The 13,484-nt window shown below is 38.7% G+C and overlaps 1 protein-coding gene across 1 annotated transcript in view; it reads right to left on the reverse strand.

Moving 5' to 3' along the window:
* CEP152 (centrosomal protein 152) overlaps positions 1–13,484 on the reverse strand; it is a gene marked incomplete at its 3' end in the record, with an annotated part of 95,217 nt that overhangs the window by 25,627 nt on the left and 56,106 nt on the right. Inside the window, exons 14-19 of the mRNA XM_082649031.1 lie at positions 12,679–12,801; positions 11,940–12,049; positions 11,063–11,191; positions 10,804–10,939; positions 3,500–3,781; positions 1,161–1,292 (exon numbers count right to left, since the gene is read on the reverse strand). Of these exons, the coding sequence (XP_082505157.1) occupies positions 1,161–1,292; positions 3,500–3,781; positions 10,804–10,939; positions 11,063–11,191; positions 11,940–12,049; positions 12,679–12,801 (912 nt within the window). The remainder of the gene's footprint in view (positions 1–1,160; positions 1,293–3,499; positions 3,782–10,803; positions 10,940–11,062; positions 11,192–11,939; positions 12,050–12,678; positions 12,802–13,484) is intronic.

Here is a 13,484-nt window from a genome sequence, read left to right on the forward strand (position 1 = left end):
TAAGTTTGCTATTTGGACTCTCATGAAGACTATCTATTCATATCTTCAGTGTACTCACCCACAGATTCTCTTATAAATTTGTATTTTTTTTAATCATATATTAGTATTAACGTTTCTGTTTGATTCATTTACTTTCCTTATTTTTATTATCCCCTTCACTTGTTTTTTATTACAAAAACAAATGTTTTAAATGTTTGTACATATTTTACCCCATTTACCTATCTTGGCTACTGTGCCTTGCCTGTTGCCTCACAACTGAGTTATTATGATGCAAATCTGAAATATTCCATTTCTTTTAATTTTTCTATACTCTCATTTAAAAATGTTTGTCTTCTGAATCAACCTAGAGTTTGTTGTGGTGTAGGGGGTGGGAAAACAATTTTTCTAAAATGCTATCATAAGATGATTTATTATGGAAAATTCCTCATTTCCTTGTTTGAAACAATTTATTAAGCTTTTAGTCATAGTTGGGCCTATCTCAAGTCTGTATAGTACTGAATGAAAAAGAATTCTATTTTTGTGACTCAACACTGTCTGAATTGCTGCTTTCCAACATATTCTATTAAGTGTTAGGGCTGGACTACTATTTCTTTTCCAGAACATTTAGAAAAATTTCTAGTCCTTTCAGTTTTCCAAATAAATTTCAGAATTATTGTGCCAAACTTCAAAACCATGTTCAGTTTATTGGCATTTTGATTAGAACCGGTTTACACTAATAAATTAAGTTGTGAGGCTACAAATGGTTAAAATATCTGATGTTTCCAGTCAAGGGACATGACATCTCTGGAAAGGAGAGCTTGTTATTTATCAAGGGGAGTATATTATAAGACTACTGACACAGCACAGAAAACAGTAGTCATGCATGTGAAAGGATACTGTATAGCTAATTGCTCTCTCAGTTTCTCCTAAAGATACCACAAGATAAATAGGGATTTCATTCCATGGGTAAGGTTATGCTCCAGATTATGAGAGTTTCACAACCCTGAAACACATTCTCTCCCCTTCCACAACTTGATGATGATGAGAACAGATCCCACTAATCAGGCCCTATGCTTAGTATGCATTATCGCGTTTAATCCTCCCACAGTGCTGTGAGCAGGTAGGAGTTCCCGGGACTGAGATGAGGCCCTCCTGAAGCTTCTTTCCAGGAGAGCTCTTACCCGTTTGGCCACAGACTGTTCTTGTAGCTCCTCCCACTTTTTCTGTTCTGCCCTTAGAAGGGCTTTATACTCTGCAAGCTCCGGCAGCTCTTCCAGCCACCGATGACGAGCATTTTGCACAGCTGTTTCTACCTGCAGGAGAGCAATTGCAGAAGAGAGGTAAAGGAATGTATAAAATTTCAGAAAGATCCCATGTGCAGGTAACCACTATGATTTCATGTGCATTTACATTGTATTGCACTACAGTAGTTAAACTGACTTCAAGCACCCCACCTTACCCCAAACAGTAGGGGTTCTAAATGTCCCATACTGTCCACTGCAAAAGGCAAAGCAGGAATTAGAAATCTATACATGTTTGATGGCCACTACTATTATTAGAAAGCTTTATACAAAGTACCAATTGCCATTTCCAACAAACTCCTATTTATCTTGGGGAAAAAGAAGAAGACATGCAGAAAGGCTGCTTGGTGTCAGCCGCTGTCCAATCAGTATACCCACCACCTCCTCAGACCTCGTGCCCGACATATAAACACACGCACACAGGCAAGCATGCACCAACATATTGTAGTTTAGAGCCCTACACTTGGCAAATTTTCTTCTGTCAAGAATGAATTTGTGACTATCAAGTGAGGTTGATAGTTCAGTTCTGGCAAAAATGTAAGACTTGATGAATTCTGAGGGTGATCTGGTTGTACATCTGTTACAGGGTGACCACAGATCATTTATTAAATAAACTTTCCTTATTTCCTTGTTTGAAATATCCAGATACACAACGTACATATAGCCGTACACACACACCAAAGCAGAGTTGATCTAAGGGGCTGAATTTCTCACTAAAATACTAAATACATTTATAGGTAAATTCCAGGAAGTTAAAAATATGGGGAAAAGATAAAGCTCCTATAGAAATTTACATTCCTTTAGAAGTTATTATGAACATTTCCTTTCTACTATATCATGCTATTTGTTTTTCTTCACAAGATCTGTGATTGTATAAATACCTAAGCAGCACCCCTAAGAACATGTCTCTTTGCCTATAGAACATTTTCTTAACTCTGTTGAGAAAATTATTTTTTAACTGATTGAAAATGTCCTTGATACAATTACTATATTTGCCTATGCTTCCAAACTTTAAGGATTCCTTGTAAAACCATGTATAACAATTTAACAAATAGGTAGAATTTCAAGTATTTATCAAAAGCAGAGTATGTTTTTTTAAAACTGTACTTCAGGCATTATCTTAAGACTTTATAATAAGTAAAAGATCTAAAATAAAAAGTATACAATAAATAATATTATATTAAGGTCCAGGGACCTCTGAGGGCTAGAAACCCTGTCAGATGGTCTGTGAGGTCAAAACTATTTTCAAAACTTTGGACCTTATTTGTCTTTTTTTTACTCCCATTCTTTCATGTGTAAATAGTGCACTTCTTCAGAGGCTACATGCTGTATGATATGTCTCTTCTCTGATAGCCAATGGCAAGTATGAGCGAGGATTCTTCTTTTTTAAATTTCTTAGGTATTTTTCCAATACAGTAAATAGACATAAACCAACACAGAAAAAGCTCTTCCGAGTCTTCAATTTTTAAAAGCGTAAAGACATCCTGAGAACAAAAAATCCAAGAATCACTGTAATAGATAATATTGATAAATCAAATAACTCATCGTTATTCTGTTAACACAGAGCTATACTTTTCTCTGGATGACCTTTCTTGGAACCAAGTAACGTATTATAGTTTAGAGCCTTACACCTGGCAAATTTTCTTGCTGTCAAGAATGAATTTGCGACCATAAAGTGAGGTTGATGCTTTAGTTCTGGCAAAAATGTAAGACTTGATGAATTCTGAGGGTGATCTGGTTGTACAGGGGTTGGGATTTATAGACAAAGTCCCATTTGCAGGGGAATGCCTGCAGATTCAACTCTCAAGTCTCAACACAAGATACTGTTATATACCTTATTCACTTTAAGCTTACTTATCTATAACTACCTTAGTGGAATATTTACTATAAAGTTAGATAAGAAAGATTCATAATTAAACTGTGCTTCATTCAGACGTAAAACCATCATTGTTAACCTCAGGCATCTTAATGTTTAGACGGACCTCAGAGGAGCAAACATTTTGTAAACTGAAAGAACATACAGAAAAACTGAGAGGCGACAGCTTTGTGACAGAAATATAATGACAAATTTGGCAACAACGTAAGATTGTTATCCTACCCTGGGGTATACAAAACGTTTAAGTATAAAGTTATGAACAAGTTCAATGGTAGCACTTTACGGGTTTTCATCCATAGGCAGGCAGTTCCAATAATTTTACTATAGGAAACCTGCCTTTTACCTGTTTGGCAATATTTTCACAATATTTGAGTTCCGATTCAACCTCAAGTTGCTTCAAGCCCCCCTTGATGGCTATTTCCTTCTCCTGCTCTAAATTTTGCTGGATCTTTCGCTTCTGCTCTTCTATCATGATTGCCATCTCTTTCTTGGAAATAACGTCAATGGCAGTTTCTTGGTCAGTTTGGCTGCAACAATCTGAGGTCTTCTTTTTCATAGCCTTTATAGTTTGATCCAGCTTAGACTGCCACTCCTTTTCAAGCTGCTGAATAAGTTCTTGTTTGATCTGTTTTCAGAAGAAAAATCGTATGAAAAGAAAAATATTCAAATAAGCAAAAACTAGAATAGCTAGCCAAAAAAGCAACCACAGCAGTGTTTGAAAACCATCTAGACATTGTTGTAGTTATTATGTGAGGTTTAGAAATTTAGTCAATGAGAATATATTCAAGGAAATCCTGAAAGTTACTCTTTGACCTTATCTATGGGACATAAATCACATGGAAGAGTTAAGTATATTGTGTAAGGTCAGGCTATCTTGCTCTCAAGATGCGACCTTCTGGAAGCTTTGACATGGCCACTACAATCATCGCATGATAAAAAAAAAACAACAACAAAGAAAACTTCTACTATTAATATGTGATTTTCCATCAATACCAGGCTTTCCACAAAGCAGGCACTGGGTAAGCATAATTAATGAAACTAAAATTGAACAATCTAAAAAACATTTTTACTTATTTGGACACATTAGAATCTTGTTTCTTATGATATGAAATTGTACTCAGTCAGCTGCGTTCAAGAGGAGGGCATGGGCTTCCCTGGTGGCCCAGTGGTTGAGAGTCCACTTGCCGATGCAGGGGACACGGGTTCGTGCCCCGGTCCGGGAAGATCCCACATTCCGCGGAGCGGCTGGGCCCGTGAGCCATGGCCACTGAGCCTGCGCGTCCGGAGCCTGTGCTCCGCAACGGGAGAGGCCACCACAGTGAGAGGCCCGCGTACCAGAAAGAAAAAAAAAAGAGGAGGGCATTACTGGAAGGATGCCTTAGTGATTCTACTTTCAACAGTGTAGTGGGATGGACCCAAACATAATTAGTACTGGGCAAAACTGTGAAATAGCAAAATTTGCTTTTCCCTTTTCCTGTTTCCCACCTCTTGGGTATCCAGAGTTCTCAGACAGCTTCCCTGGCTACCACAGCCCCTGGCTGTATTGCTTCTCTGAAAAAGGTCATCTTGTGTGGCCTTTTTTGCTCTATGCTTTATGCTTTCCTGACAAAACACAAAAACATTAGCTGTCTCTCTCACTCCCCTGGTAAATAACTGGTTAGCAAATCCAACTAAAAAACAATTTGCAGCAATGTAAAAATAGGGGATTTGTTTTGCGTCATCCATATTTTCTAAAAATAAGTTTATTTTTGGCTGCGTTGGGTCTTCGTTGCTGCACACAGACTTTCTCTAGTTGTGGTGGGTGGGGGCTACTCTTCGTTGCGGTGCACGGGCTTCTCGTTGCAGTGGCTTCTCTTGTTGCGGAGCATGGGCTCTAGGTGTGTGGGCTTCAGTAGTTGTGGCACACGGGCTCAGTAGTTGTGGCTCGCAGGCTCAGTAGTTGTGGCTCACAGGCTCTAGAGCACACTCAGTAGTTGTGGCACATAGGCTTAGTTGCTCCACGGCATGTGGGATCTTCCCGGACCAGGGCTCAAACCTGTGTCCCCTGCATTGGCAGGCAGATTCTTAACCACTGCACCACCAGGGAAGCCCCATTCATATTTTTTTATAGATATTTGGCTAGATATATTCCATAATATATACTTTTATGTTAAAAAATGACTAGTAAAAGAATTTCAGGTGCCAGCACTAGATTGATGAGATTTGGGGGAGAGGATAGGAGATGAGTAGTAGGGAGGTCAAAAGACAGGACAATGGTGTATGATTCCATCCTGAGATAGCTCCAACCCCGATTAATAGCAATCTTGGGGTCAGAAGAACCTAGTTTGAGAACTTATTGCACTTTCAACTAGGTTTTTAAGATCGTAATTTGGTTCTTAATTTTCTTGGAAACTATGAGCATTTTCTAATCTCACTTGCTACTTAGGAAATAGAAGTAAAGTTTTGTGCTTCTAAGCCTACCCAGTCATTACTTCTTTCTTCCGATCCACTCTAAATTTAGAGTGTACGTTAATTATTTGTTAATTATATTGGTCTAGAGTTATCAGAATCATTTCACAATATGAAATTTGATCACGGTTTCATTTTTGAGGAATCAGAAAAAGTCCTCCTCAAAACCCATTATAGGGACTACCCTGGTGGCCCAGTGGTTAAGAATCCACCTGCTCCACAACAAGAGAAGCCACTGCAATGAGAAGCCCACGCACCGTAATGAAGAGTAGCCCCCGTCCGACACAACTAGAGAAAGCCAGCATGTAGCAACGAAGGCTCAACGCAACCAAAAATAAAATAAATTAAAAAATTTTTTAATTCTTAAAAAAAAACATTATATCCCGAATTGGGCTGAAGAGTCAAGAGGTAGGAAGTTTTAAAAAATAAAACGGGTGTGAGTAAGCTGCTAATAGCCCAATTCTGAGAAGTAAAATGAGTGATTATGTATGTACCTGGCAATTAAAAATAATGTCAGTTCAAGAAGAGCTGTCTCTCAACAGTTAATACATTTTTTTAAACATGATGACTAGAAAGAAATTTTTTTTTTTTTTCTGCAGTACACGGGCCTCTCACTGTTGTGGCCTCTCCTGTTGCGGAGCACAGGCTCCGGACGCGCAGGCTCAGCAGCCATGGCTCACGGGCCCAGCTGCTCCGCGGCATGTGGGATCCTCCCAGACCGGGGCACGAACCCGTGTCCCCTGCATCGGCAGGCAGACTCTCAACCACTGCGCCACCAGGGAAGCCCTAGAAAGAAATTTTAACCCACACCTCTTTCTGTTCCTTAACCCAGTGTGCTTTGGCTAACATCACTTCATTTTCAAACTGCTGTTTAATATCATTTTCTTGTTCTTTCAGCCACTTGTCCTTTTCCATCATAAGGGTATCTTGGTACTTTTCTTCAAGTTCCACCTGAAGTTTCCTTACATACTCTTCTCTTTCCTCCAATAGCTGTCTCTTTAAACAAAATTCAAATAAATATATGACACTAATATTCTCTAAGTCAAACTTATGAAATAATAGTTATATGCATGTAATAGACAACAGCAACAGAGACAAGTGATCTTCCTATATGCTTACTCAATCAGTTGAATAAACTGTCTTGTAAAAACCTGCCTACATCTCAAATATTTGGACAAAAAATTTACAGATGGTTGTATTAAATGAAAAGGCATCTAATACAATAAATACATTCCCACAGGACCAAATACTATTTTTAAAGGTGAAACTGACATTTATGTTTACACCTCACCCATAATGAGATGCATAATGTATCACAGCCCAGAAAAATTTATATTTCTGAAAAACCTGTATTCAGAGATAGGCCAAAAATTACTGTTCTATTCTAAAAGCTATGCATCCTTCAATAAAACCCAGACTGGTATAAAATTTTTTTAACAAAACTAGCTGAAGCATTATCAAATAAGAACATTCAAGTGTCAGTTAAAATTTAACAATCTGAACTATTCATATAATATTCCCTATTTATTCTAGGAACCCAGTTGATCTGAAATCTCTAATAAACCTCTACTCAGGGATCAACATTATCTATGAGAGTTTCTGTTTGAAAAATTTTAGAAATGGTTTTCTGGAGGTCCTACCAAGATGCTATGAGAAGAAACACAGTGAAGCCCACAAACTACAACACCAAGGAAGTATACCTCACATAACTAATGCTACATGGCAACCGAGCTTTTGCTCTGTGTCTCTTTGGCATTATTTCTGATTCCTGACTATCTGGTTGTCTGGATTTTTTTCCAGTTCATAGCTGACCTGGATTATTTCTGTCTTAATTGCTCTCTGAGTCTTCTCCACCACTGGCACATGCCAAGAAGACAAAATCCGTGTTTGTTCAGTGTTGCATGATTTTGGAAAACCTCCGGTGACTGAGGGACCCATTTCTTCAGTCAGGTCATGTGGAGTGCAGTTGTACTAAGATTATAGGACAGGCTCATCCACATGGCTGAGAAAGTTGTCCACTGTCACATCAAACATCATATATCACTATTATTATTTTTGTTTGACTGTAGAAGTAATCCCCAAACTGTCTTATCTGTGTATGTCTATCCTTTAGGAGTTGTTTCCATATGTATCTGCATTTCCGTTTGACCCGAAGAAGAAAACTGCTACCAATTTTCCGTGTGTTTGTATGTTTGTGAGTATATTAGTTAGCTTAACTAGATAGTAAACCAGACCATACAGAGACTCAGAACAACGAACACCTATTATTTCTCATGATTCTGTGGATCAGCTGGGCAGTGGTTCTGGTCTGAGTCCACTCAGCTGATTTCTGCAGACAACTGAGGCTACAATGGTCTAAGATGGTGACACTCATATGTCTGGTGGTTAGTTCAATGTCTGCCAGGATGATGCAGTGACTTGGTCACACGTGTCATCATCTAGCAGGTTATCCCTGATCCTTCACATAGTGCTTGGTCAAAGGGTTCCTAAGAGTATCACGCTTACAAGGACCAATGTGTAAAAGCCTTCTAAGTGTCTTTTTACATAATGTTAACTAATATCCCATTAGCCAAAGTCAGTCATTTGGCCAAGGTCAGATTCAACGGATGAGAAACAGACTATCTGTAACTGAGAATAGCTACAAAGCCACATTGCAAGGAGACACACATTCAGGGATAGGAAGAATATGTGGCCATTTTTGCAATCCACCACAGTGAGGAAAACTTTGCTTCCTGCTCTTTACAGAAGAAAAGCAATAAATTTATTGGTCATAGGAATCCACCATTTGAACATACTACAGGAATATCTAATTCAAAAAGTTTTTATCACACGAGGGAAGGAAATATTTGGATAGTTTTAAAATGTTTAAACTTGTTTTGCATGCCTCAGACAGTCAAAAAACTCTAACTTCTAAGGACTGACTGACCGTGATGACAATTGTATAAATGAGCCTTAGTGTGTGTAGGAATGGCATTATGAATAGGAATATCGATCATCTTTGCTTTGTCTACAGATTCACAGCCTCTACTGATTACTACCCAGTTTGAAGGGTCCTGTGTTTATGACTTTATTCCCCCTTCTCCGAACAAGCCAGGTTAACATGTGAGGAAAGTCTCTGTGTTAAAATCTTTACAACTTGGAATTGAACTTGTACTTAACCTGCAGCCTGTCTCAACAAGTGTTTCAGAAAAGAGCACATATGAAACAGGAAAATACAACCAGGGACTCTCGGCATTGCCTGTCTTATACAGTCTGTATCCAAAGCTCCGGACCTGAAGATCAACTGCAGGGAAAATGGCTTATGTCTTGCAGAGAAGGACTACCCTAACAGTTCCCTAGCTTGCTCGAGTTGAATGGGCTTATGAAGACTATTAAGCTATATAAAGAGCTTGTATAAATCTAAATAAAAAACTAAAGAATTCCCAGAGAAGGAAGAAATTAAATTTTTAACGCTTTAAGTACACTGGCCCTTTAAGTGGGGGGATGGGTATAACTACAAGGGGATGGCACAAGGGAGTTTTTTAGGGTGATGAAACTATTCTGTTTCAATCCATACATGGGTTAAAAATTTATAAAACTGGACATCAAATGAAAAAGAGTCAATTTTACTGTATGGCAATTTAAAAATTAAAAAAAAAAAATTTAACCAGTAAGTGTTTTTGGAAGAGGGCCAAATAGCAGTTTTAACTTTCCTTCTTGCCCCAGTGCACAAGCATTCATGAGCCAAAGTATCAGTCAGTAGCAGCTATTAACTGCAACTGACCAATTACGTGAGATTCAATTTTACAGCCAAATTGATTCTTTTAAAAGTACCAGGAAATATATTCCTGAAAAGAATGACCTCTTTGAGAGAACTGCTCTTATGTTCTTGCCAATTTATATATTTAAAGAAAGAAAGAAAAGAATCACATTAGATCTTCTCCCTATTTTAATTTTTTTAAACATTACTGAGCTAAGTCTTTAATTTCTAGGTAATTTAAGATCCCTTCTAACTTTCATACTGCCGGCACTAACTAAAACAGCTCCCCTTAGCTCTTTTTCCACTAGATGGTATGTATACATGGCATGTTTTTCTACCATATTAATCTATTCAAAAATAATCAAAATGTTAAGTGACCTGGATTCCTCACTGCTCTTTAAGTCTGTGGTAGCAACAGTCAGCTTCACTATAACTTACTCAGAAACCTCTGTATATAGAACATTTACTAGAGCCTTTAAAAATGTTGTCTAATCTTTATGCAGGTGGCTTTCAAATTGTGGTCTGCAGGCTGGTCCCAAGGGGAAGGGAGAGGCAGACGTGTGTCTGGATGAGGCTTGAGCCAGGACAAGGAAGAAGATAGGAGGGGCAACTGTTTATGTGTGATTTCACTCCTGGACACTCACCGAGGGCAACCTGGAAGATTCAGGCAGGAGTAGAGAGGATACTGCAGGCCCTCCAGCTTCCCGGGACGATGAGAACTCTCTGGAAAGAGGTCACACTCACACCGACCTTCCTCTCCACAGCTCCACAACCCCACCTTCCCTATCATGAGACCCAAGTTCAAACTCCTGCCCTTTTCCCCAGAATAAAAGGACGCTTAAGTCCTGACAGAAATGGGTCAGAGGAAAACGTCCATGCAGCGCACACAGGACTGTATAGAATCACTTGGGCAGCAAACAAACATGCAAAACGAGGATCCCTGGGTTTCAGACTCAAAGTACTCGGGTCCACCTTGTTGTTGTTGTTTTGTTTTGTTTTGTTTTTTTGCGGTACGCGGGCCTCTCACTGCTGTGGCCTCTCCCGTTGCGGAGCACGGGCTCCGGACACGCAGGCTCAGCGGCCACGGCTCATGGGCCCAGCCGCTCCGCGGCATGTGGGATCTTCCCGGACCGGGGCACGAACCCGCGTTCCCTGCATCAGCAGGCGGACTCTCAACCACTGCGCCACCAGGGAAGTCCCACCTTGCTTATTTTTAGAACGCTCTTTTGCCTCTTAGAATAAATCTACAAGGACGAATCACTTTCTCCTATGGGTATGCCATTTTCTGCTAGGGCTTTAATAATCATTTCAATATTTACTGTACTTTGTGAGCTGAATTAGTGTGAAACAGCCAAACGTAAAGACTTCTACAGAAGGCTTCCCTGTTTCACAGGAGAGTGAGTGTACTGGTTTCAGTGAGAAATGAAATGAAGTGAACACAGCACAGACTTGTCCTGTACCTTCTTCTCTTGAGCCTGTTGCTCCTTTTCCATGGTCTTCCTGAGAGTTGCTTCCAGATTATCTTTCTCTCTGCACACTTCCAGGTAACATTCCTGCACGGCCGCCATCTCCTTATTCACCTTATCTAAGTCAGACCTTGGACACACAAAACCAGCAACTAAATATAAGGCTGCGGAACAGACAATTTTCCTCTAAACAATGGAATAAGAGAATGTTGTCTCTACAGCTTCAGGGGCAGCTAAACTCTTTCATTCTCACCTTAGTTGCAAGCGAGCTCCCTCATAAACCTCAAAGAGCTGCCGCTTCTCCAAAGCATGCTTTGCTAACAGGCTTTCACGTATTTGGGCTTTCATGGCTTCATGGTGTTGCTGGTAAGTCCTCTCACACCTAGAAACAGACAGCAGACAGCGGAACTAAGGCAGGGCCAGCACTGCCAGAAACACCGAGACAACCGGTTTCCCTCCCTTCCTTCCCACGCCCTCCTTCTAGCGCCAAGTACAGTTAAGATCAGATTGGTCCTCCCCAACCCAAAGTGGTAATAATTAGCTTTCAATAGATGATCTTATGAGAATCTTCAAAATTTTCTTTCTTCAAATGTTTCTATAGAAAAATTAGAAACCTGGATGTGAGAAATGCCCCAGTCCTTCAAACAGAGTATAATAGTCTGTGTTGAGAACTTCTGTTTATAAAAAAACTAATTGAAAAAATAGAGGGTGTGGTTCCAAAATTCCAAGTTATCTATATTAAACACAAATACTAAAGTAACCAACTCACACGTAAGTTATGTTCCAAAAGTCTGTTTCAAAGTTCATGATTTCCTATTTAGAAGACATATTTCCTCCCACAGGTTTCTTCCTTATAAAAAATAGTTAAGCCATTAAGCTCTACTATTTCAATGAACTATAGTTTGGATGTGTTCTGTAGAACTCAACTTACTACATAACATTATTTCTATGGAAAATGTGTTCCAAATTCTAATTTGAGAAGCCAGGGATTCATCTTCTCCAATTTATGATCTCAATAGGGAGGGTTCACACCATCATTTCTCTCGAATCTTTTCTTGGGGGGCGTTATCAGGAGAGAGAAGGGAAGGAGAGCCCAGAAGACAGACATCAGGTCTCTGTCTAGACCTCACCTATCCACAGCTTCTTGTTTATCACGGTCAAAATCTTGTACCATTTGTCTCATTTGATTGCATAAGTCTTGATTCGTATTTCTCAGATTTTCTTCAGTTTCTTTAAGCTCCTAAATACAAAAGAATAAAGTATTTAGAGGAAATACCCATCATCTTTATTGACTAGTCTAATCTCATTTTCTGATATCCTCTGTGCTTTATCTCTTTCCCTATAACATTATTTGACATAATATCATTTTCATAATTCTATAAAAGTCTCTTCATGCCTTGTAAGAGTGTAGATTCATTTATTTGTCAAGTAGCTTTCTGATAGGAGTAAAGGTTAAAATTCTGTATTTATTTTGAAATGTATGAAAACATTCAACCAGAGAAGTATTGGTTAACTGATGCTTTATGATAAATCTTAGAATATGATAATCTTCCCAACCATATAAATAAGCATGGTTTTACTTTCCGGTCAAGGGCTGCCTAAGGAGGAAAGAATACCTCTATTAGCCATGCTATTAGAGAAATACTGAATTCCTAGACAATTAGAGGAATTCCAGAAAACTGAAATTATACTAACTTACCTTCCGATGAAAATACTACCCCATGACCAGCAGTAAAAGGAAATAACTGGAATCCTTAATCACCTGCTAATATACTTGTCCACTAACTCATATTGCCTCTGTATTTTTGAAAAGTCCTTTGAATGAGGTCATGAGAATTCTCACAAAATAGAGGAAAGTTTTTTAATCACCTGATTTTGTTGCTGTAAAACCTGAATTTCACTTTTAAGTCGCAGAATATCATCTTTGACAATCATATCGGAAGAGTCAGGCCATACTTGATTAGTTGGTTTTTCTGAGGTATCTGTTTTAGTCTAAATGTTGAAAAGAAGTCAGAAGTTTTTCAGGTTTATAAAAAATTGTAAGCACTAGTTTTGTAATAATTTCATACTTACAAAGAAATTGCAAAAACAGTACAAATAATTTCCATATACCTTTTATTACTGTCCCCCAATATAACCACGGTACAATTATCAAAACCAGGAAATTAACTAGGATGCAATACTATTACCCAATCCATAGACCTTATACAAAATTTTCCAGTTTTCCTCTAACATCATTTTCCTGGTTCAGGATACAGTCTACAATTTCACGCTGCCTGCAGTTGTCACGTCTCATTAGTCTCCTCTGATCTAGGACAGTTCTTCAGTCTTTGTCTTTCGAAACCATAATATTTTTGAAGCGTACCTATGCTAATCATTTAGTTTTACGGATGTTACTTCGTTATTAAATTCACGTTATGCATTTTGGGCATGAATGCCACAGAAGTGATGTGTGTGTGTTTTTAGGAGACATATGACATCAATATGTCTCATCACTGGTGATGATCAGCTGATGAAGGTCGAAGGTTCTGTCTGCAGGCATCTCCATTGTAAAGTTACTGTTTTGCAATTAATAGTAAGTATTAATATCTTATGGGGAGATATTTGAGACTATGCAAACATTCTATTTCTCATCATACTCTCCCCCACTAGGTTTAGCATCTATTCTATTTCTG

This window comes from Grampus griseus (assembly GCF_964374135.1).
Source record: "Grampus griseus genome assembly, chromosome: 2".
NCBI lineage: Eukaryota > Metazoa > Chordata > Mammalia > Artiodactyla > Delphinidae > Grampus > Grampus griseus.